This window comes from Heptranchias perlo, unplaced genomic scaffold, assembly GCF_035084215.1.
Source record: "Heptranchias perlo isolate sHepPer1 unplaced genomic scaffold, sHepPer1.hap1 HAP1_SCAFFOLD_454, whole genome shotgun sequence".
Classification (NCBI taxonomy): Eukaryota; Metazoa; Chordata; class Chondrichthyes; order Hexanchiformes; family Hexanchidae; genus Heptranchias; species Heptranchias perlo.
The window spans coordinates 1-25000 of NW_027139468.1; the positions used below are offsets into that span (position 1 = coordinate 1).

General features: G+C 49.8%; 1 protein-coding gene across 2 annotated transcripts in view; it reads right to left on the reverse strand.

The window, feature by feature from the left end:
* Positions 1 to 50: 50 nt before the first annotated feature.
* Positions 51 to 25000, reverse strand: part of LOC137313271 (protein FAM83E-like) — a 50480-nt gene continuing 25530 nt past the window's right edge. For both annotated transcript variants that reach the window (XM_067979395.1, XM_067979396.1), the window contains exons 3-4: positions 21491 to 21658; positions 51 to 153 (exon numbers count right to left, since the gene is read on the reverse strand). In XM_067979395.1, the coding sequence (XP_067835496.1) occupies positions 82 to 153; positions 21491 to 21658 (240 nt within the window). In that variant the 3' untranslated portion in view covers positions 51 to 81. The remainder of the gene's footprint in view (positions 154 to 21490; positions 21659 to 25000) is intronic.

Consider the following 25000-nt stretch of genomic DNA (forward strand, 5'->3'; position numbering starts at 1 on the left):
TCTGGGTGTTCCATGATTATCGAGCTCACCTGTAGGAACAGTAACCACTGTTTCTCCGTCCACCAGTAAGAATCTCTCTCTTCACATCGCCCGTAACCTCTTCCCATCTCTCGAACAGAAGGAGCAGCCAACCAGTGCCCGGACTCGAATATTCTAGAGTGGGGCGGAGGGAGGGGGTGAGAGAGAGAGAGAGAGAGAGAGACAGGGTCAGACTGGACACAACCCTCGCTCGACCCTGCTGACCTTTCATCCATGGGCAATCCAAAACCGACACCAGACCCCTGTCTGTGCTGGACGAGAGACTCAATGATTGGTTCCCAATGGGGGAGGGAGAGAGAGAGATAACCCCCCCCGTGTTTTACATCACCATCCCGGTGTGGGTCTCCCCGTCTCTCTCTCTCTCTCTCTCCCCGTCTCTCTCTCTCTCTCCCCGTCTCTCCTCTCTGTCTCTCTCTCTCTCTCCCTTGTCTCTCTCTCTCCCCCTGTCTCTCTCTCCCTGTCTTCTCTCTCTCCCCTGTCTCTCTTTCTCTCTCTCCCCCCTGTCTCTCTCTCTCTCCCTTGTCTCTCTCTCTCCCCTGTCTCTCTCTCTCTCTCTCTCCCCCTGTCTCTCTCTTTCTCTCTTTCCCCTGGTCTCTCTCTCTCTCCCTTGTCTCTCTCTTCCCCCTGTCTCTCTCCCCTGTCTCTCTCTCTCCTTCTCTCTTCTCTCTCTCCCCCCTGTCTCTCTCTCTCTCCCTTGTTCTCTCTCTCTCCCCTGCTCTCTCTCCTCTCTCCCCCTGTCTCTCTCTCTCTCTCCCTTGTCTCTCTTTCTCTCTCTCCCCCCTGTCTCTCTCTCTCTCCCTGTCTCTCTCTCTCCCCCTGTCTCTCTCTTCTCTCTCTCCCCTGTCTCTCTTCTCTTCTCTCTCCCTTGTCTCTCTCTCTCTCCCCCTGTCTCTCTCTCTTTCTCTCTCCCCCTGTCTCTCTCTCTCTCTCTCCCTGTCTCTCTCTCTCTCCCCCCTGTCTCTCTCTCTCTCCCCTGTCTCTCTCTCTCTCTCTCCTCTGTCTCTCTCTCTCTCTCTCCCTTGTCTCTCTCTCTCCCCTGTCTCTCTCTTCTCTCTCTCTCCCCCTGTCTCTTCTCTCTCTCTCTCTCCCCTGTCTCTCTCTTTCTCTCTCTCCCCCTGTCTCTCTCTCTCTCTCTCTCCCTTGTCTCTCTCTCTCCCCCGTTCTCTCTCTTTCTCTCTCTCCCCCTGTCTCTCTCTCTCTCTCTCTCTCCCTTGTCTCTCTCTTTCTCTCTCTCCCCCTGTCTCTCTCTCTCTCTCTCCCCGTCTCTCTCTCTCTCTCTCCCTCTGTCTCTCTCTCTCTCTCTCCCTTTGTCTCTCTCTCTCCCCCTGTCTCTCTCTCTCTCTCTCCCCTCTGTCTCTCTCTCTCTCTCTCTCCCCCTGTCTCTCTCTTTCTCTCTCTGTCTCTCTCTCTCACTGTGGTGTGTGTGTGTGTGCACTGTGTGTATGTGTGTGCACTGTGTGTCTCTCTCACTTGTATGTGTGTGTGCACTGTGTGTATGTGTGGCACTGTGTGTATGGTGTGCGTCTGTGTGTGGTGTGTGTGTGCTCTGTGTGTATGTGTGTGCACTGTGTGTATGTGTGTGTGCACTGTGTGTATGTGTGTGCACTGTGTGTATGTGTGTGTGCACTGTGTGTATGTGCGTGTGCACTGAGTGCCTCTGTATATGTATGTGTGTGCACTGTGTGTATGTGTGTGTTGTGTATGTGTGTGTGTGTGGCACTGTGTGTATGTGTGTGTGCACTGTGTGTATGTGTGTGTGCACTGTGTGTATGTTGTGTGCACTGTGTGTATGTGTGTGTGCACTGTGTGTGTGTGTGTGCACTGTGTGTATGTGTGTTGCACTGTGTGTGTGTGTGTGCACTGTGTGTGTGTGTGTGCACTGTGAGTATGTGTGTGTGCACTGTGTGTGTGTGTGCACTGTGTGTATGTGTGTGTGCACTGTGTGTATGTGTGTGCACTGTGTGTATGTGTGTGTGCACTGTGTGTGTGTGTGCACTGTGTGTATGTGTGTGTGCACTGTGTGTATGTGTGTGTGCACTGTGTGTTGTGTGTGCACTGTGTGTATGTGTGTGTGCACTGTGTGTGTGTGTGTGTGCACTGTGTGTATGTGTGTGTGCACTGTGTGTATGTGTGGTGCACTGTGTGTATGTGTGTGTGCACTGTGTGTGTGTGTGCACTGTGTGTGTGTGTGTGCACTGAGTGTATGTGTGTGTGCACTGTGTGTATGTGCGTGTGCACTGAGTGCCTCTGTATATGTATGTGTGTGTGCACTGTGTGTATGTGTGTGTGTGTGTATGTGTGTGTGTGTGCACTGTGTGTGTGTGTGTGCACTGTGTGTATGTGTGTGCACTGTGTGTATGTGTGTGCGCACTGTGTATGTGTGTGTGCACTGTGTGTATGTGTGTGTGCACTGTGTGTATGTGCGTGTGCACTGAGTGCCTCTGTATATGTATGTGTGTGTGCACTGTGTGTATGTGTGTGTGTGTATGTGTGTGTGTGTGCACTGTGTGTGTGTGTGCACTGTGTGTATGTGTGTGCACTGTGTGTATGTGTGTGCGCACTGTGTGTATGTGTGTGTGCACTGTGTGTATGTGTGTGTGCACTGTGTGTGTGTGTGTGTGTGCACTGTGTGTATGTGTGTGTGCACTGTGTGTATGTGTGTGTGCACTGTGTGTATGTGTGTGTGCACTGTGTGTATGTGTGTGTGCACTGTGTGTGTGTGTGCACTGTGTGTATGTGTGTGTGTATGTGTGTGTGTGCACTGTGTGTGTGCACTGTGTGTATGTGTGTGTGCACTGTGTGTATGTGTGTGCACTGTGTGTATGTGTGTGTGCACTGTGTGTATGTGTGTGCACTGTGTGTATGTGTGTGTGCACTGTGTGTATGTGTGTGTGCACTGTGTGTATGTGTGTGTGCACTGTGTGTGTGCACTGTGTGTATGTGTGTGTGCACTGTGTGTATGTGTGTGCACTGTGTGTATGTGTGTGCACTGTGTGTATGTGTGTGTGCACTGTGTGTATGTGTGTGCACTGTGTGTATGTGTGTGTGCACTGTGTGTGTGTGTGTGCACTGTGTGTATGTGTGTGTGCACTGTGTGTATGTGTGTGTGCACTGTGTGTATGTGTGTGCACTGTGTGTATGTGTGTGTGCACTGTGTGTATGTGTGTGCACTGTGTGTATGTGTGTGTGCACTGTGTATGTGTGTGTGCACTGTGTGTATGTGTGTGTGCACTGTGTGTGTGCACTGTGTGTGTGTGTGTGCACTGTGTGTATGTGTGTGCACTGTGTGTATGTGTGTGTGTGCACTGTGTGTATGTGTGTGTGCACTGTGTGTATGTGTGTGTGCACTGTGTATGTGTGTGTGCACTGTGTGTGTGTGTGCACTGTGTGTATGTGTGTGTGCACTGTGTGTGTGTGTGTGCACTGTGTGTATGTGTGTGCACTGTGTGTATGTGTGTGTGTGCACTGTGTGTATGTGTGTGTGCACTGTGTGTGTGTGTGTGCACTGTGTATGTGTGTGTGCACTGTGTATGTGTGTGTGCACTGTGTGTATGTGTGTCTGCACTGTGTGTGTGTGTGTGCACTGTGTGTATGTGTGTGTGTGTGCACTGTGTGTATGTGTGTGTACACTGTGTGTATGTGTGTGTGCACTGTGTATGTGTGTGTGCACTGTGTGTATGTGTGTGCACTGTGTGTATGTGTGTGCACTGTGTGTATGTGTGTGTGCACTGTGTGTATGTGTGTGCACTGTGTGTATGTGTGTGTGCACTGTGTGTATGTGTGTGTGCACTGTGTGTGTGTGTGTGCACTGTGTGTATGTGTGTGTGCACTGTGTGTATGTGTGTGTGCACTGTGTGTATGTGTGTGCACTCTGTGTGTGTGTGTGTGCACTGTGTGTGTGTGTGTGCACTGTGTGTATGTGTGTGTGCACTGTGTATGTGTGTGTGCACTGTGTGTATGTGTGTGCACTGTGTGTATGTGTGTGTGCACTGTGTATGTGCGTGTGCACTGTGTGTATGTGTGTGTGCACTGTGTGTGTGTGTGTGCACTGTGTGTATGTGTGTGTGCACTGTGTGTGTGTGTGTGCACTGTGTGTATGTGTGTGCACTGTGTGTATGTGTGTGTGTGCACTGTGTGTATGTGTGTGTGCACTGTGTGTGTGTGTGTGCACTGTGTATGTGTGTGTGCACTGTGTGTATGTGTGTGTGCACTGTGTGTGTGTGTGTGTGTGCACTGTGTGTATGTGTGTGTGTGTGCACTGTGTGTATGTGTGTGTGTGCACTGTGTGTATGTGTGTGTGCACTGTGTGTATGTGTGTGTGCACTGTGTGTGTATGTGTGTGTGCACTGTGTGTATGTGTGTGTGCACTGTGTGTGTGTGTGTGTGTGTGTGTGCACTGTGTGTATGTGTGTGCACTGTGTGTGTGTGCACTGTGTGTGTGTGTGTGTGCACTGTGTGTGTGTGTGCACTGTGTGTGTGTGTGTGCACTGTGTGTGTGTGTGTGCACTGTGTGTGTGTGTGTGCACTGTGTGTGTGTATGTGCACTGTGTGTATGTGTGTGTGCACTGTGTGTATGTGTGTGTGCACTGTGTGTGTGTGTGCACTGTGTGTATGTGTATGTGTGTGCACTGTGTGTATGTGTGTGCACTGTGTGTGTGTGCACTGTGTGTGTGTGTGTGCACTGTGTGTATGTGTGTGTGCACTGTGTGTATGTGTGTGTGCACTGTGTGTATGTGTGTGCACTGTGTATGTGTGTGCACTGTGTGTGTGTGCACTGTGTGTGTGTGTGTGTGCACTGTGTGTATTTGTGTGTGCACTGTGTGTATGTGTGTGTGCACGGTGTGTATGTGTATGTGCACTGTGTGTATGTGTGTGTGCACTGTGTGTATGTGTGTGTGCACTGTGTGTATGTGTGTGTGCACTGTGTGTATGCACTGTGTGTGAGTGTGTGCACTGTGTGTATGTGTGTGCACTGTGTATGTGTGTGCACTGTGTGTGTGCACAGTGTGTATGTGTGTGTGCACTGTGTGTGTGTGTGTGTGTGCACTGTGTGTATGTGTGTATGCACTGTGTGTATGTGTGTGTATGTGTGTGTGCACCGTGTGTATGTGTGTGTGCACTGTGTGTATGCACTGTGTGTGAGTGTGTGCACTGTGTGTATGTGTGTGCACTGTGTATGTGTGTGCACTGTGTGTGTGTGTGTGCACTGTGTGTATGTGTGTGCACTGTGTATGTGTGTGCACTGTGTATGTGTGTGTGTGTGCGCATTGTGTGTATGTGTGTGCACTGTGTGTGTGTGTGCACTGTGTGTGTGTGTGTGCACTGTGTGTATGTGTGTGCACTGTGTGTATGTGTGTGTGCACTGTGTGTATGTGTGTGTGCACTGTGTGTATGTGTGTGCACTGTGTGTATGTGTGTGCACTGTGTGTGTGTGTGCACTGTGTGTGTGTGCACTGTGTGTATGTGTGTGTGCACTGTGTGTATGTGTGTGCACTGTGTGCACTGTGTGTGTGTCTGCACTGTGTGTATGTGTGTGTGCACTGTGTGTGTGTATGTGTGCACTGTGTGTATGTGTGTGTGCACTGTGTGTATGTGTGTGCACTGTGTGTGTGTGTGCACTGTGTGTATGTGTGTGCACTGTGTGTGTGTGTGTGTGTGCACTGTGTGTGTGTGTGTGCACTGTGTGTGTGTGTGTGTGTGCACTGTGTGTATGTGTGTGTGCACTGTGTGTGTGTGCACTGTGTGTGTGTGTGTGCACTGTGTGTGTGTGTGTGCACTGTGTGTATGTGTGTGTGCACTGTGTGTGTGTGTGCACTGTGTGTATGTGTGTGTGCACTGTGTGTATGTGTGTGCACTGTGTGTGTGTGTGTGTGTGTGTGCACTGTGTGTGTGTGTGCACTGTGTGTATGTGTGTGTGCACTGTGTGTATGTGTGTGTGCACTGTGTGTGTGTGTGTGCACTGTGTGTATGTGTGTGCACTGTGTGTGTGTGTGTGTGCACTGTGTGTGTGTGTGTGTGTGCTCTGTGTGTATGTGTGTGCACTGTGTGTGTGTGTGCACTGTGTGTGTGTGTGCACTGTGTGTGTGTGTGTGTGTGCTCTGTGTGTGTGTGTGCACTGTGTGTATGTGTGTGCACTGTGTGTGTGTGTGTGCACTGTGTGTATGTGTGTGTGCACTGTGTGTATGTGTGTGCACTGTGTGTATGTGTGTGCACTGTGTGTGTGTGTGTGCACTGTGTGTATGTGTGTGTGCACTGTGTGTATGTGTGCACTGTGTGTATGTGTGTGTGCACTGTGTGTATGTGTGTGTGCACTGTGTGTATGTGTGCACTGTGTATGTGTGTGCACTGTGTGTGTGTGTGCACTGTGTGTGTGTGTGTGTGCACTGTGTGTATGTGTGTGCACTGTGTGTATGTGTGTGTGCACTGTGTGTATGTGTGTGCACTGTGTGTATGTGTGTGCACTGTGTGTGTGTGTGCACTGTGTGTGTGTGTGTGCACTGTGTGTATGTGTGTGTGCACTGTGTGTATGTGTGTGCACTGTGTGCACTGTGTGTGTGTGTGCACTGTGTGTATGTGTGTGTGCACTGTGTGTGTGTATGTGTGCACTGTGTGTATGTGTGTGTGCACTGTGTGTATGTGTGTGCACTGTGTGTGTGTGTGCACTGTGTGTATGTGTGTGCACTGTGTGTGTGTGTGTGTGTGTGCACTGGTGTGTGTGTGTGTGTGCACTGTGTGTATGTGTGTGTGCACTGTGTGTGTGTGCACTGTGTGTGTGTGTGTGCACTGTGTGTGTGTGTGTGCACTGTGTGTATGTGTGTGCGCACTGTGTATGTGTGTGTGCACTGTGTGTATGTGTGTGTGCACTGTGTGTATGTGCGTGTGCACTGAGTGCCTCTGTATATGTATGTGTGTGTGCACTGTGTGTATGTGTGTGTGTGTATGTGTGTGTGTGTGCACTGTGTGTGTGTGTGCACTGTGTGTATGTGTGTGCACTGTGTGTATGTGTGTGCGCACTGTGTGTATGTGTGTGTGCACTGTGTGTATGTGTGTGTGCACTGTGTGTGTGTGTGTGTGTGCACTGTGTGTATGTGTGTGTGCACTGTGTGTATGTGTGTGTGCACTGTGTGTATGTGTGTGTGCACTGTGTGTATGTGTGTGTGCACTGTGTGTGTGTGTGCACTGTGTGTATGTGTGTGTGTATGTGTGTGTGTGCACTGTGTGTGTGCACTGTGTGTATGTGTGTGTGCACTGTGTGTATGTGTGTGCACTGTGTGTATGTGTGTGTGCACTGTGTGTATGTGTGTGCACTGTGTGTATGTGTGTGTGCACTGTGTGTATGTGTGTGTGCACTGTGTGTATGTGTGTGTGCACTGTGTGTGTGCACTGTGTGTATGTGTGTGTGCACTGTGTGTATGTGTGTGCACTGTGTGTATGTGTGTGCACTGTGTGTATGTGTGTGTGCACTGTGTGTATGTGTGTGCACTGTGTGTATGTGTGTGTGCACTGTGTGTGTGTGTGTGCACTGTGTGTATGTGTGTGTGCACTGTGTGTATGTGTGTGTGCACTGTGTGTATGTGTGTGCACTGTGTGTATGTGTGTGTGCACTGTGTGTGTGTGTGTGCACTGTGTGTATGTGTGTGTGCACTGTGTATGTGTGTGTGCACTGTGTGTATGTGTGTGTGCACTGTGTGTGTGCACTGTGTGTGTGTGTGTGCACTGTGTGTATGTGTGTGCACTGTGTGTATGTGTGTGTGTGCACTGTGTGTATGTGTGTGTGCACTGTGTGTATGTGTGTGTGCACTGTGTATGTGTGTGTGCACTGTGTGTGTGTGTGCACTGTGTGTATGTGTGTGTGCACTGTGTGTGTGTGTGTGCACTGTGTGTATGTGTGTGCACTGTGTGTATGTGTGTGTGTGCACTGTGTGTATGTGTGTGTGCACTGTGTGTGTGTGTGTGCACTGTGTATGTGTGTGTGCACTGTGTATGTGTGTGTGCACTGTGTGTATGTGTGTCTGCACTGTGTGTGTGTGTGTGCACTGTGTGTATGTGTGTGTGTGTGCACTGTGTGTATGTGTGTGTACACTGTGTGTATGTGTGTGTGCACTGTGTATGTGTGTGTGCACTGTGTGTATGTGTGTGCACTGTGTGTATGTGTGTGCACTGTGTGTATGTGTGTGTGCACTGTGTGTATGTGTGTGCACTGTGTGTATGTGTGTGTGCACTGTGTGTATGTGTGTGTGCACTGTGTGTGTGTGTGTGCACTGTGTGTATGTGTGTGTGCACTGTGTGTATGTGTGTGTGCACTGTGTGTATGTGTGTGCACTCTGTGTGTGTGTGTGTGCACTGTGTGTGTGTGTGTGCACTGTGTGTATGTGTGTGTGCACTGTGTATGTGTGTGTGCACTGTGTGTATGTGTGTGTGCACTGTGTGTATGTGTGTGTGCACTGTGTATGTGCGTGTGCACTGTGTGTATGTGTGTGTGCACTGTGTGTGTGTGTGTGCACTGTGTGTATGTGTGTGTGCACTGTGTGTGTGTGTGTGCACTGTGTGTATGTGTGTGCACTGTGTGTATGTGTGTGTGTGCACTGTGTGTATGTGTGTGTGCACTGTGTGTGTGTGTGTGCACTGTGTATGTGTGTGTGCACTGTGTGTATGTGTGTGTGCACTGTGTGTGTGTGTGTGTGTGCACTGTGTGTATGTGTGTGTGTGTGCACTGTGTGTATGTGTGTGTGTGCACTGTGTGTATGTGTGTGTGCACTGTGTGTATGTGTGTGTGCACTGTGTGTGTATGTGTGTGTGCACTGTGTGTATGTGTGTGTGCACTGTGTGTGTGTGTGTGTGTGTGTGCACTGTGTGTATGTGTGTGCACTGTGTGTGTGTGCACTGTGTGTGTGTGTGTGTGCACTGTGTGTGTGTGTGCACTGTGTGTGTGTGTGTGCACTGTGTGTGTGTGTGTGCACTGTGTGTGTGTGTGTGCACTGTGTGTGTGTATGTGCACTGTGTGTATGTGTGTGTGCACTGTGTGTATGTGTGTGTGCACTGTGTGTGTGTGTGCACTGTGTGTATGTGTATGTGTGTGCACTGTGTGTATGTGTGTGCACTGTGTGTGTGTGCACTGTGTGTGTGTGTGTGCACTGTGTGTATGTGTGTGTGCACTGTGTGTATGTGTGTGTGCACTGTGTGTATGTGTGTGCACTGTGTATGTGTGTGCACTGTGTGTGTGTGCACTGTGTGTGTGTGTGTGTGCACTGTGTGTATTTGTGTGTGCACTGTGTGTATGTGTGTGTGCACGGTGTGTATGTGTATGTGCACTGTGTGTATGTGTGTGTGCACTGTGTGTATGTGTGTGTGCACTGTGTGTATGTGTGTGTGCACTGTGTGTATGCACTGTGTGTGAGTGTGTGCACTGTGTGTATGTGTGTGCACTGTGTATGTGTGTGCACTGTGTGTGTGCACAGTGTGTATGTGTGTGTGCACTGTGTGTGTGTGTGTGTGTGCACTGTGTGTATGTGTGTATGCACTGTGTGTATGTGTGTGTATGTGTGTGTGCACCGTGTGTATGTGTGTGTGCACTGTGTGTATGCACTGTGTGTGAGTGTGTGCACTGTGTGTATGTGTGTGCACTGTGTATGTGTGTGCACTGTGTGTGTGTGTGTGCACTGTGTGTATGTGTGTGCACTGTGTATGTGTGTGCACTGTGTATGTGTGTGTGTGTGCGCATTGTGTGTATGTGTGTGCACTGTGTGTGTGTGTGCACTGTGTGTGTGTGTGTGCACTGTGTGTATGTGTGTGCACTGTGTGTATGTGTGTGTGCACTGTGTGTATGTGTGTGTGCACTGTGTGTATGTGTGTGCACTGTGTGTATGTGTGTGCACTGTGTGTGTGTGTGCACTGTGTGTGTGTGCACTGTGTGTATGTGTGTGTGCACTGTGTGTATGTGTGTGCACTGTGTGCACTGTGTGTGTGTCTGCACTGTGTGTATGTGTGTGTGCACTGTGTGTGTGTATGTGTGCACTGTGTGTATGTGTGTGTGCACTGTGTGTATGTGTGTGCACTGTGTGTGTGTGTGCACTGTGTGTATGTGTGTGCACTGTGTGTGTGTGTGTGTGTGCACTGTGTGTGTGTGTGTGCACTGTGTGTGTGTGTGTGTGTGTGCACTGTGTGTATGTGTGTGTGCACTGTGTGTGTGTGCACTGTGTGTGTGTGTGTGCACTGTGTGTGTGTGTGTGCACTGTGTGTATGTGTGTGTGCACTGTGTGTGTGTGTGCACTGTGTGTATGTGTGTGTGCACTGTGTGTATGTGTGTGCACTGTGTGTGTGTGTGTGTGTGTGTGCACTGTGTGTGTGTGTGCACTGTGTGTATGTGTGTGTGCACTGTGTGTATGTGTGTGTGCACTGTGTGTGTGTGTGTGCACTGTGTGTATGTGTGTGCACTGTGTGTGTGTGTGTGTGCACTGTGTGTGTGTGTGTGTGTGCTCTGTGTGTATGTGTGTGCACTGTGTGTGTGTGTGCACTGTGTGTGTGTGTGCACTGTGTGTGTGTGTGTGTGTGCTCTGTGTGTGTGTGTGCACTGTGTGTATGTGTGTGCACTGTGTGTGTGTGTGTGCACTGTGTGTATGTGTGTGTGCACTGTGTGTATGTGTGTGCACTGTGTGTATGTGTGTGCACTGTGTGTGTGTGTGTGCACTGTGTGTATGTGTGTGTGCACTGTGTGTATGTGTGCACTGTGTGTATGTGTGTGTGCACTGTGTGTATGTGTGTGTGCACTGTGTGTATGTGTGCACTGTGTATGTGTGTGCACTGTGTGTGTGTGTGCACTGTGTGTGTGTGTGTGTGCACTGTGTGTATGTGTGTGCACTGTGTGTATGTGTGTGTGCACTGTGTGTATGTGTGTGCACTGTGTGTATGTGTGTGCACTGTGTGTGTGTGTGCACTGTGTGTGTGTGTGTGCACTGTGTGTATGTGTGTGTGCACTGTGTGTATGTGTGTGCACTGTGTGCACTGTGTGTGTGTGTGCACTGTGTGTATGTGTGTGTGCACTGTGTGTGTGTATGTGTGCACTGTGTGTATGTGTGTGTGCACTGTGTGTATGTGTGTGCACTGTGTGTGTGTGTGCACTGTGTGTATGTGTGTGCACTGTGTGTGTGTGTGTGTGTGTGCACTGGTGTGTGTGTGTGTGTGCACTGTGTGTATGTGTGTGTGCACTGTGTGTGTGTGCACTGTGTGTGTGTGTGTGCACTGTGTGTGTGTGTGTGCACTGTGTGTATGTGTGTGCACTGTGTGTGTGTGTGTGTGCACTGTGTGTATGTGTGTGTGCACTGTGTGTGTGTGTGTGTGCTCTGTGTGTATGTGTGTGCACTGTGTGTGTGTGTGCGCACTGTGTGTGTGTGTGCACTGGTGTGTGTGTGTGTGTGCACTGTGTGTATGTGTGTGTGCACTGTGTGTGTGTGCACTGTGTGTGTGTGTGTGCACTGTGTGTGTGTGTGTGCACTGTGTGTATGTGTGTGTGCACTGTGTGTGTGTGTGTGCACTGTGTGTATGTGTGTGTGCACTGTGTGTATGTGTGTGCACTGTGTGTGTGTGTGTGTGTGTGCACTGTGTGTGTGTGTGTGCACTGTGTGTGTGTGTGTGTGCACTGTGTGTATGTGTGTGTGCACTGTGTGTGTGTGTGTGCACTGTGTGTATGTGTGTGCACTGTGTGTGTGTGTGTGTGCACTGTGTGTATGTGTGTGTGCACTGTGTGTGTGTGTGTGTGTGCTCTGTGTGTATGTGTGTGCACTGTGTGTGTGTGTGCGCACTGTGTGTGTGTGTGCACTGTGTGTGTGTGTGTGTGCTCTGTGTGTGTGTGCACTGTGTGTATGTGTGTGCACTGTGTGTGTGTGTGTGCACTGTGTGTATGTGTGTGTACACTGTGTGTATGTGTGTGCACTGTGTGTATGTGTGTGCACTGTGTGTGTGTGTGTGCACTGTGTGTATGTGTGTGTGCACTGTGTGTATGTGTGCACTGTGTGTATGTGTGTGTGCACTGTGTGTATGTGTGTGTGCACTGTGTGTATGTGTGCACTGTGTGTGTGTGCACTGTGTGTATGTGTGTGTGCACTGTGTGTGTATGTGTGTGCACTGTGTGTATGTGTGTGTGCACTGTGTGTATGTGTGTGTGCACTGTGTGTGTGTGTGTGTGCACTGTGTGTGTGTGCACTGTGTGTATGTGTGTGTGCACTGTGTATATGTGTGTGTGCACTGTGTGTATGTGTGTGTGCACTGTGTGTGTGTGTGCACTATGTGTGTGTGTGTGTGCACTGTGTGTATGTGTGTGCACTGTGTGTATGTGTGTGTGCACTGTGTGTATGTGTGTGTGCTCTCTATGTATGTGTGTGCACTGTGTGTGTGTGTGTGTGCACTGTGTGTGTGTGTGTGTGCACTGTGTGTGTGTGTGTGTGTGTGTGCACTGTGTGTGTGTGTGCACTGTGTGTATGTGTGTGTGCACTGTGTGTGTGTGCACTGTGTGTATGTGTGTGTGTGTGCACTGTGTGTATGTGTGTGCACTGTGTGTATGTGTGTGTGCACTGTGTGTGCACTGTGTGTATGTGTATGTGTGTGCACTGTGTGTATGTGTGTGTGCACTGTGTGTATGTGTGTGTGTGTGTGCACTGTGTGTATGAGTGTGCACTATGTGTATGTGTGTGTGCACTGTGTGTATGTGTGTGCACTGTGTGTATGTGTGTGTGCACTGTGTGTATGTGTGTGCACTGTGTGTATGTGTGTGTGCACTGTGTGTATGTGTATGTGTGTGCACTGTGTGTGTGTCTCTGTATATATATGTGTGTGTGTACTGTGTGTGTGTCTCTGTATATGTCTGTGTGTGTGTGTCTCTGTATATGTCTGTGTGTGTATGTCTCTGTATATGTGTGTGTGTGTGTGTCTCTGTATATGTCTGTGTGTGTGTCTCTGTCTATGTCTGTGTGTGTGTCTCTGTATATGTATATATATGTGAGTGTGTGTCTCTGTATATGTCTGTGTGTGTCTCTGTATATGTATGTGTGTGTGTCTCTGTCTATGTATGTGTGTGTGTCTCTGTCTATGTCTGTGTGTGTGTCTCTGTATATGTCTGTGTGTGTGTCTCTGTATATGTCTGTGTGTGTGTGTGTCTCTGTATATGTGTGTGTGTCTCTGTATATGTCTGTGTGAGTGTCTCTGTATATGTCTGCGTGTGTCTCTGTATATGTATGTGTGTGTGTCTCTGTCTATGTATGTGTGTGTGTCTCTGTCTATGTCTGTGTGTGTGTCTCTGTATATGTCTGTGTGTGTGTCTCTGTATATGTCTGTGTGTGTGTGTGTCTCTGTATATGTGTGTGTGTCTCTGTATATGTCTGTGTGAGTGTCTCTGTATATGTCTGTGTGTGTGTCTCTATCTATGTCTGTGTGTGTGTCTCTATCTATGTCTGTGTGTGTGTGTGTCTCTGTATATGTCTGTGTGTGTGTGTCCCTGTCTATGTCTGTGTGTGTGTCTCTGTATATGTCTGTGTGTGTGTCTCTGTATATGTGTGTGTGTGTGTCTCTGTATATGTCTGTGTATGTGTCTCTGTATATGTATGTGAGTGTGTGTCTCTGGCTGTGTGTGTGTCTCTGTCTATGTCTGTGTGTGTGTCTCTCAGTTTCTGTCTGTGTGTGTCTCTGTCTATGTCTGTGTGTGTCTCTCTGTCCATGTCTGTGTGTGTGTGTCTCTGTTTCTGTCTGTGTGTGTGTCTCTGTCTATGTCTGTGTGTGTCTCTCTGTCTATGTCTGTGTGTGTGTCTCTGTCTATGTCTGTGTGTGTGTCTCTGTCTTTGTGTGTGTGTGTGTCTCTGTCGATGTCTGTGTGTGTGTGTCTCTGTCTATGTCTGTGTCTGTGTGTCTCTGTCTATGTGTGTGTGTGTGTGTCTCTGTCTTTGTGTGTGTGTCTCTGTCTATGTCTGTGTGTGTGTGTCTCTGTCTATGTCTGTGTGTGTGTCTCTGTCTATGTCTGTGTGTGTGTCTCTGTCTTTGTGTGTGTGTCTCTGTATATGTCTGTGTGTGTGTCTCTGTTTCTGTCTGTGTGTGTGTCTCTGTCTATGTCTGTGTGTGTGTGTCTCTGTCTATGTCTGTGTGTGTGTGTCTCTGTCTATGTCTGTGTGTGTCTCTGTTTCTGTCTCTGTGTGTGTCTCTGTCTATGTCTGTGTGTGTGTCTCTGTCTATGTCTGTGTGTGTGTCTCTGTTTCTGTCTGTGTGTGTGTCTCTGTCTATGTCTGTGTGTGTGTGTCTCTGTCTATGTCTGTGTGTGTGTGTCTCTGTCTATGTCTGTGTGTGTGTGTGTCTCTGTCTATGTCTGTGTGTGTGTCTCTGTCTATGTCTGTGTGTGTGTGTGTCTCTGTCTATGTCTGTGTGTGTGTGTCTGTATATGTCTGTGTGTGTGTCTCTGTCTATGTCTCTGTGTGTGTCTCTGTCTATATCTGTGTGTGTGTGTCTCTGTCTATGTCTCTGTGTGTGTCTCTGTCTATGTCTGTGTGTGTGTGTCTCTGTCTATGTCTGTGTGTGTGTGTCTCTGTCTATGCCTGTGTGTGTGTGTGTGTCTCTGTCTATGTCTGTGTGTGTGTGTCTCTGTCTATGTCTGTGTGTGTGTGTCTCTGTCTATGTCTGTGTGTGTGTGTGTCTCTGTCTATGTCTGTGTGTGTGTCTCTGTCTATGTCTGTGTGTGTGTCTCCGTATATGTCTGTGTGCGTGTCTCTGTCTATGTCTGTGTGTGTGTCTCTGTCTATGTCTGTGTGTGTGTGTCTCTGTCTATGTCTGTGTGTGTGTCTCTGTCTATGTCTGTGTGTGTGTGTCTCTGTCTATGTCTGTGTGTGTGTGTCTCTGTCTATGTCTGTGTGTCTCTCTGTCTATGTCTGTGTGTGTGTCTCTGTCTATGTCTGTGTGTGTGTCTCTGTCTATGTGTGTGTGTGTCTCTGTCTATGTCTGTGTGTGTGTGTCTCTGTCTATGTCTGTGTGGGTGTGTCTCTGTCTATGTCTGTGTGTGTGTGTCTCTGTCTATGTCTGTGTGTGTGTGTCTCTCTGTCTATGTCTGTGTGTGTGTGTGTCTCTGTCTATGTCTGTGTGTGTGTCTCTGTCTATGTCTGTGTGTGTGTGTGTCTCTGTCTATGTCTGTGTGTGTGTCTCTGTCTATGTCTGTGTGTGTGTCTCTGTCTATGTCTGTGTGTGTGTGTCTCTGTCTATGTCTGTGTGTGTCTCTGTCTATGTCTGTGTGTGTCTCTGTCTATGTCTGTGTGTGTGTCTCTGTCTATGTCTGTGTGTGTGTCTCTGTCTATGTCTGTGTGTGTGTGTGTGTCTCTGTCTATGTCTGTGTGTGCGTCTCTGTCTATGTCTGTGTCTCTGTCTATGTCTGTGTGTGTGTCTCTGTCTATGTCTGTGTGTGTGTCTCTGTCTATGTCTGTGTGTGTGTCTCTGTTTCTGTCTGTGTGTGTGTCTCTGTCTATGTCTGTGTGTGTGTCTCTGTCTATGTCTGTGTGTGTGTGTCTCTGTTTCTGTCTGTGTGTGTGTGTCTCTGTCTATGTCTGTGTCTGTGTGTGTGTCTCTGTCTATGTCTGTGTCTGTGTGTGTGTGTCTCTGTTTCTCTCTGTGTGAGTGTCTCTGTCTATGTCTGTGTGTGTGTGTCTCTCTGTCTATGTCTGTGTGTGTATCTCTGTCTATGTCTGTGTGTGTGTGTCTCTGTCTATGTCTGTGTGTGTGTGTCTCTCTGTCTATGTCTGTGTGTGTATCGCTGTCTATGTCTGTGTGTGTATCTCTGTCTATGTCTGTGTGTGTGTGTCTCTGTCTATGTCTGTGTGTGTGTGTCTCTCTGTATATGTCTGTGTGTGTGTGTCTCTGTCTATGTCTGTGTGTGTGTCTCTGTCTATGTCTGTGTGTGTGTCTCTGTCTATGTCTGTGTGTGTGTCTCTGTCTATGTCTGTGTGTGTGTCTCTTTCTATGTCTGTGTGTGAGTGTCTCTGTATATGTCTGTGTGTGTGTCTCTGTCTATGTCTGTGTGTGTGTCTCTGTCTCTGTCTATGTCTGTGTGTGTGTCTCTGTCTATGTCTGTCTGTGTGTGTGTCTCTGTCTATGTCTGTGTGTGTGTCTCTGTCTATGTCTGTGTGTGTGTCTCTGTTTCTGTCTGTGTGTGTGTCTCTGTCTATGTCTGTGTGTGTGTCTCTGTCTATGTCTGTGTGTGTGTGTCTCTGTCTATGTCTGTGTGTGTGTCTCTGTCTATGTCTGTGTGTGTGTCTCTGTTTCTGTCTGTGTGTGTGTCTCTGTCTATGTCTGTGTGTGTGTCTCTGGCTATGTCTGTGTGTGTGTGTCTCTGTTTCTGTCTGTGTGTGTGTGTCTCTGTCTATGTCTGTGTCTGTGTGTGTGTGTGTCTCTGTCTATGTCTGTGAGTGTGTGTCTCTGTCTATGTCTGTGTGTGTGTCTCTGTCTATGTCTGTGTGTGTGTCTCTGTCTATGTCTGTGTGTGTGTGTCTCTGTCTATGTTTGTGTGTGTGTCTCTGTCTATGTCTGTGTGTGTGTCTCTGTCTATGTCTGTGTGTGTGTGTCTCTCTGTCTATGTCTGTGTGTGTATCTCTGTCTATGTCTGTGTCTGTGTGTGTGTGTCTCTGTTTCTCTCTGTGTGAGTGTCTCTGTCTATGTCTGTGTGTGTGTGTCTCTCTGTCTATGTCTGTGTGTGTATCTCTGTCTATGTCTGTGTGTGTGTGTCTCTGTCTATGTCTGTGTGTGTGTGTCTCTCTGTCTATGTCTGTGTGTGTATCGCTGTCTATGTCTGTGTGTGTATCTCTGTCTATGTCTGTGTGTGTGTGTCTCTGTCTATGTCTGTGTGTGTGTGTCTCTCTGTATATGTCTGTGTGTGTGTCTCTGTCTATGTCTGTGTGTGTGTATCTCTGTCTATGTCTGTGTGTGTGTCTCTGTCTATGTCTGTGTGTGTGTCTCTGTCTATGTCTGTGTGTGTGTCTCTGTCTATGTCTGTGTGTGAGTGTCTCTGTATATGTCTGTGTGTGTGTCTCTGTCTATGTCTGTGTGTGTGTCTCTGTCTATGTCTGTCTGTGTGTGTGTCTCCGTTTCTGTGTGTGTGTGTGTGTGTCTCTGTCTCTGTCTGTGTGTGTGTGTGTCTCTGTCTATGTCTGTGTGTGTCTCTGTCTATGTCTGTCTGTGTGTGTGTCTATGTCTGTGTGTGTCTCTGTCTATGTCTGTCTGTGTGTGTGTCTCTGTCTATGTCTGTGTGTGTGTGTCTCTGTCTATGTCTGTGTGTGTGTCTCTGTCTATGTCTGTGTGTGTCTCTCTGTCTATGTCTGTGTGTGTGTCTCTCTGTTTCTGTCTGTGTATGTGTCTCTGTCTATGTCTGTGTGTGTGTGTCTCTGTCTATGTCTGTGTGTGTGTCTCTGTCTATGTCTGTGTGTGTGTCTCTGTCTATGTCTGTGTGTGTGTCTCTGTCTATGTCTGTGTGTGTGTGTCTCTGTCTATGTCTGTGTCTGTGTGTGTGTCTCTGTCTATGTCTGTGTGTGTGTGTCTCTGTCTATGTCTGTGTGTGTGTCACTGTCTATGTCTGTGTGAGTGTCTCTGTCTATGTCTGTGTGTGTGTCTCTGTCTATGTCTGTGTGAGTGTCTCTGTCTATGTCTGTGTGAGTGTCTCTGTCTATGTCTGTGTGTGTGTGTCTCTGTCTATGTCTGTGTGTGTGTGTCTCTGTGTATGTCTGTGTGAGTGTCTCTGTCTATGTCTGTGTGTGTGTGTGTCTCTGTCTATATCTGTGTGTGTGTCTCTGTCTATGTCTGTGTGTGTGTGTCTCTGTTTCTGTGTGTGTGTGTGTGTCTCTGTCTATGTCTGTGTGTGTGTGTCTCTGTCTATGTCTGTGTGTGTGTGTCTATGTCTGTGTGTGTGTGTCTCTGTCTATGTCTGTGTGTGTGTGTCTCTGTCTATGTCTGTGTGTGTGTGTGTCTCTGTCTGTGTCTGTGTGTGTGTGTCTCTGTCTATGTCTGTGTGTGTGTGTCTCTGTCTATGTCTGTGTGTGTGTGTCTCTGTCTATGTCTATGTCTGTGTGTGAGTGTCTCTGTCTATGTCTGTGTGTGTGTGTCTCTGTCTATGTCTGTGTGTGTGTGTCTCTGTCTATGTCTGTGTGTGTGTGTCTCTGTCTATGTCTGTGTGTGTGTGTGTGTGTGTCTCTGTCTATGTCTGTGTGTGAGTGTCTCTGTCTATGTCTGTGTGTGTGTCTCTGTCTATGTCTGTGTGTGTGTGTCTCTGTCTATGTCTGTGTGTGTGTGTCTCTGTCTATGTCTGTGTGTGTGTGTGTGTGTGTCTCTGTCTGTGTCTGTGTGTGTGTGTCTCTGTCTATGTCTGTGTGTGTGTCTCTGTCTATGTCTGTGTGTGTGTGTCTCTGTCTATGTCTGTGTGTGTGTGTCTCTGTCTATGTCTGTGTGTGTGTGTCTCTGTCTATGTCTGTGTCTGTGTGTGTGTGTCTCTGTCTATGTCTGTGTGTGTGTGTCTCTGTCTATGTCTGTGTGTGTGTCTCTGTCTATGTCTGTGTGTGTCTCTCTGTCTATGTCTGTGTGTGTGTCTCTCTGTTTCTGTCTGTGTATGTGTCTCTGTCTATGTCTGTGTGTGTGTGTCTCTGTCTATGTCTGTGTGTGTGTCTCTGTCTATGTCTGTGTGTGTGTCTCTGTCTATGTCTGTGTGTGTGTCTCTGTCTATGTCTGTGTGTGTGTGTCTCTGTCTATGTCTGTGTCTGTGTGTGTGTCTCTGTCTATGTCTGTGTGTGTGTGTCTCTGTCTATGTCTGTGTGTGTGTCTCTGTCTATGTCTGTGTGAGTGTCTCTGTCTATGTCTGTGTGTGTGTCTCTGTCTATGTCTGTGTGAGTGTCTCTGTCTATGTCTGTGTGAGTGTCTCTGTCTATGTCTGTGTGTGTGTGTCTCTGTCTATGTCTGTGTGTGTGTGTCTCTGTGTATGTCTGTGTGTGTGTGTCTCTGTCTATGTCTGTGTGTGTGTGTCTCTGTTTCTGTGTGTGTGTGTGTGTCTCTGTCTATGTCTGTGTGTGTGTGTCTCTGTCTATGTCTGTGTGTGTGTGTCTATGTCTGTGTGTGTGTGTCTCTGTCTATGTCTGTGTGTGTGTGTCTCTGTCTATGTCTGTGTGTGTGTGTGTGTGTCTCTGTCTGTGTCTGTGTGTGTGTGTCTCTGTCTATGTCTGTGTGTGTGTCTCTGTCTATGTCTGTGTGTGTGTGTGTGTGTCTCTGTCTATGTCTGTGTGTGAGTGTCTCTGTCTATGTCTGTGTGTGTGTCTCTGTCTATGTCTGTGTGTGTGTGTCTCTGTCTATGTCTGTGTGTGTGTGTCTCTGTCTATGTCTGTGTGTGTGTGTGTGTGTGTCTCTGTCTATGTCTGTGTGTGAGTGTCTCTGTCTATGTCTGTGTGTGTGTCTCTGTCTATGTCTGTGTGTGTGTGTCTCTGTCTATGTCTGTGTGAGTGTCTCTGTCTATGTCTGTGTGTGTGTCTCTGTCTATGTCTGTGTGTGTGTGTCTCTGTCTATGTCTGTGTGAGTGTCTCTGTCTATGTCTGTGTGAGTGTCTCTGTCTATGTCTGTGTGTGTGTGTCTCTGTCTATGTCTGTGTGTGTGTGTCTCTGTCTATGTCTGTGTGTGTGTGTCTCTGTTTCTGTGTGTGTGTGTGTGTGTCTCTGTCTATGTCTGTGTGTGTGTGTCTCTGTCTATGTCTGTGTCTGTGTGTGTGTCTCTGTCTATGTCTGTGTGTGTGTGTCTCTGTCTATGTCTGTGTGTGTGTGTCTCTGTCTATGTCTGTGTGTGTGTCTCTGTCTATGTCTGTGTGTGTGTGTCTCTGTCTATGTCTGTGTGTGTGTGTCTCTGTCTATGTCTGTGTGTGTGTGTCTCTGTCTGTGTCTGTGTGTGTGTGTGTCTCTGTCTATGTCTGTGTGTGTGTGTCTCTGTCTATGTCTGTGTGAGTGTCTCTGTCTATGTCTGTGTGTGTGTGTGTGTCTCTGTCTGTGTCTGTGTGAGTGTCTCTGTCTATGTCTGTGTGAGTGTCTCTGTCTGTGTGTCCACTCCAGCACTCAAACAGTTACACGTTCAAAATCCCCTGCACGATTCACACACCCGGTCAGTCAGCATTCCTCACAAATTAGGCATCGATTATGCAAATCCCGCAGCTTGGAACGAATCCCACAACCCCCACATCCTGGTCCGATTTACATCCTTCAGAGTCGTTCGGAGCTGGACGCAGAAGGAAGTCCTTCCCGCTGGCACTGTGGGGAATCAGAGACCGCCCCCCCACCGCCGATCTGTACCCCCTCTCAGCCTCCTCTGACCCCCTGCCTCAGGACGTCCCAAAGCGCCAATTTACAGCCAATGAAGTACTGTCGCTCTCCTAATGCAGGGCAGCGCGCTGCAAATTGACGCACAGCAAGATCCCACAAACAGCCACACGGTATTCTGTCTCGAGTGATGTGGTTTTGAGGGATAAATATTGGCCCCAGGACACTGGGGAGGACTCCTCGAGCCTGTTACTATAGGAACAGAAGGAGGCCATTCAGCCCCTCGAGCCTGTTACTAAAGGAACAGGCCATTCAGCCCCTCGATGCCTGTTACTATAGGAACAGAAGGAGGCCATTCAGCCCCTCCAGCCTGTTGCACAGGAACAGGAGGAGGCCCAATAAGCCCCTCGATGCCTGTTACCATAGGAACAGGAGGAGGCCCATTCAGCCCCTCGATGCCTGTTACTATAGGAACAGAAGGAGGCCATTCAGCCCCTCCAGCCTGTTACTAAAGGAACAGGCCATTCAGCCCCTCGATGCCTGTTACTATAGGAACAGAAGGAGGCCCATTCAGCCCCTCGAGCCTGTTACTAAAGGAACAGGCCATTCAGCCCCCTCGAGCCTGTTACTATAGGAACAGAAGGAGGCCATTCAGCCCCTCCAGCCTGTTACACAGGAACAGAAGGAGGCCATTCAGCCCCTCGAGCCTGTTACTATAGGAACAGGAGGAGGCCATTCAGCCCCTCCAGCCTGTTACACAGGAACAGGAGGAGGCCCATTCGGCCCCTCGAGCCTGTTACCATAGGAACAGGAGGAGGCCCATTCAGCCCCTCGAGCCTGTTACCATAGGAACAGGAGGAGGCCCATTCAGCCCCCTCGATGCCTGTTACTATAGGAACAGGAGGAGGCCCATTCAGCCCCCTCGATGCCTGTTACTATAGGAACAGGAGGAGGCCCATTCAGCCCCTCGAGCCTGTTACTATAGGAACAGAAGGAGGCCATTCAGCCCCTCGAGCCTGTTACCATAGGAACAGGAGGAGGCCCATTCAGCCCCCTCGATGCCTGTTACCATAGGAACAGGAGGAGGCCCCATTCAGCCCCTCCCCGCCCCCCCCCAGCTTCGCCAGCCCGCGCCGTCCCCCCGCCCCCGGTCGACTCACGTCCATCAGCCGCAGGTTGGCGCCGACTTTCTCCGCCATGCCGATGAACTGCGGCAGGTGGCGCTGGCTGAGCAGCACGTAGGCCGGGACCCGCCGCCCGCCGGCCGCCTCCACCAGGTCCAGGAAGATGTCGGCGTCGGTGAAGGTATCCATGACGACCGCGATGACCTGGGGTTGGGGGGGGGGGGGAAGGGGAGAGGAGGGGGGCGGGGGGAGCGGGGGGAGAGAAAGAGGGAAGTGTTTACCAAACCACGGACACACCGTCGGAGGTCTCGAAGGGCGGGACCTTCTGTGCCCCAAACGCCAATACCATCGCCAACCAGAACCGACTGGACAATCTTCAAACTCTGCGGACCACAGCAAATCGGGCGGGTTGGGGTTAATGCCGAGGAGGACGGGGAGAAAGTACAGGAGGACGTTAATAAACTGACAGAACGGGCCTGTAATTAGGAAATGAATTTCAGTATAGATCAGTGTGAGGGGGGACATTTTGGTCAGAAGAATAAGGAGGCCTCGTACTGATTGGATGATAAGAGTCGAAATGGGGGAGAGGAGCAGAGGGATCTGGGGGTACAGATACACAAATCACTAAAAGTAACAACGCAGGTTAATAAGGCCGTAAAAAAGGCAAATCAAGCACTGGGGTTCATTTCTAGAGAGATAGAATTGAAAAGCAGGGAAGTTATGTTAAACTTGTACAGAACCTTGGTTAGACCACACTTGGAGCACTGTGCACAGTTCTGGTCTCCATATACCTTGGTTAGACCACACTTGGAGCACTGTGTACAGTTCTGGTCTCCATATACCTGGGTTAGACCACACTTGGAGCACTGTGCACAGTTCTGGTCTCCATATACCTTGGTTAGACCACACTTGGAGCACTGTGCACAGTTCTGGTCTCCATATACCTGGGTTAGACCACACTTGGAGCACTGTGCACAGTTCTGGTCTCCATATACCTGGGTTAGACCACACTTGGAGTATTGTGCACAGTTCTGGTCTCCGTATACCTTGGTTAGACCACACTTGGAGCACTGTGCACAGTCCTGGTCTCCATATACCTTGGTTAGACCACACTTGGAGCACTGTGTACAGTTCTGGTCTCCATATACCTGGGTTAGACCACACTTGGAGCACTGTGCACAGTTCTGGTCTCCATATACCTTGGTTAGACCACACTTGGAGCACTGTGCACAGTTCTGGTCTCCATATACCTGGGTTAGACCACACTTGGAGCACTGTGCACAGTTCCGGTCTCCATATATCTTGGTTAGACCACACTTGGAGCACTGTGCACAGTTCTGGTCTCCATATACCTTGGATAGGGGGATAGGGTGAGATGGAGGAGGGAGGGAGGAGGCTCGTGTGGAGCGTAAACACCGGGATAGACCTGTCGGGCCGAATGGCCTGTTTTCTGTGCTGTACGTTCTATGTACTGTTCCAATGGTCTCCTGGCCGGCCTCCCATCGTCCGCCCTCCGTAAACTCCAGCTCGTCCAAAACTCCTGCTGCCCCCCCCGTATCCGAACTCACACCGAGTCCCGTTCACCCATCACCCCCTGTGCTCGCTGGACCGACACTGGTTCCCGGTCCGGGAACGCCTCGATTTTAAAATTCTCATCCTCCTGTTCAAATCCCTCCATGGCCCTCGCCCCCCTCCCTATCTCTGTAACCTCCTCCAGCCCCTACAATTCTCATCCTCCTGTTCAAATCCCTCCATGGCCCTCGCCCCCCTCCCTATCTCTGTAACCTCCTCCAGCCCCTACAATTCTCATCCTCCTGTTCAAATCCCTCCATGACCCTCACCCCCCCTCCCTATCTCTGTAACCTCCTCCAGCCCCTACAATTCTCATCCTCCTGTTCAAATCCCTCCATGGCCCTCGCCCCCCTCCCTATCTCTGTAACCTCCTCCAGCCCCTACAATTCTCATCCTCCTGTTCAAATCCCTCCATGGCCCTCGCCCCCACTCCCTATCTCTGTAACCTCCTCCAGCCCCTACAATTCTCATCCTCCTGTTCAAATCCCTCCATGGCCCTCGCCCCCCTCCCTATCTCTGTAACCTCCTCCAGCCCCTACAATTCTCATCCTCCTGTTCAAATCCCTCCATGGCCCTCGCCCCCCCTCCCTATCTCTGTAACCTCCTCCAGCCCCTACAATTCTCATCCTCCTGTTCAAATCCCTCCATGGCCCTCGCCCCCCTCCCTATCTCTGTAACCTCCTCCAGCCCCTACAATTCTCATCCTCCTGTTCAAATCCCTCCATGGCCCTCGCCCCCCTCCCTATCTCTGTAACCTCCTCCAGCCCCTAAAATTCTCATCCTCCTGTTCAAATCCCTCCATGACCCTCGCCCCCTCCCTATCTCCGTAACCTCCTCCAGCCCCTACAATTCTCATCCTCCTGTTCAAATCCCTCCATGGCCCTCGCCCCCTCTCCCTATCTCTGTAACCTCCTCCAGCCCCTACAATCCTCATCCTCCTGTTCAAATCCCTCCATGGCCCTCGCCCCCCTCCCTATCTCTGTAACCTCCTCCAGCCCCTACAATTCTCATCCTCCTGTTCAAATCCCTCCATGACCCTCGCCCCCCTCCCTATCTCCGTAACCTCCTCCAGCCCCTACAATTCTCATCCTCCTGTTCAAATCCCTCCATGGCCCTCGCCCCCTCTCCCTATCTCTGTAACCTCCTCCAGCCCCTACAATCCTCATCCTCCTGTTCAAATCCCTCCATGGCCCTCGCCCCCCTCCCTATCTCTGTAACCTCCTCCAGCCCCTACAATTCTCATCCTCCTGTTCAAATCCCTCCATGGCCCCCCCCCTCTCCCTATCTCTGTAACCTCCTCCAGCCCCTACAATTCTCATCCTCCTGTTCAAATCCCTCCATGGCCCTCGCCCCCCTCCCTATCTCTGTAACCTCCTCCAGCCCCTACAATTCTCATCCTCCTGTTCAAATCCCTCCATGGCCCTCGACGCCCCTCCCTATCTCTGTAACCTCCTCCAGCCCCTACAATTCTCATCCTCCTGTTCAAATCCCTCCATGGCCCTCGCCCCCCCTCCCTATCTCTGTAACCTCCTCCAGCCCCTACAATTCTCATCCTCCTGTTCAAATCCCTCCATGACCCTCGCCCCCCTCCCTATCTCTGTAACCTCCTACGACCCTCCGAGATCTCTGCGCTCCTCCAATTCTGGCCTCTTGCTTATCCCCGATTCCCATCGCTCCACCATTGGCGGCCGTGCCTTCAGCTGCCTGGGCCCCGAGCTCTGGAATTCCCTCCCTAAACCTCTCCCCCTCTCTCTCCCCTCCTTTAAGACGCTCCTTAAAACCTCCCTCTTTGACCGAGCTTTTGGTCACCTGTCCCTAATATCTCCTCATGTGTCTCGGATCAGATTGTGTTTGACATTGTTGGAGGCAGGGGGAGGGTCGGCCAGAAGGTCCCTCTTAATCCTTCCCGTCCCGCCCTCCCCCACGCTCCAGCGAGACGGCCCATCAATCTGACTCCTGGACAATGGCGGAGTC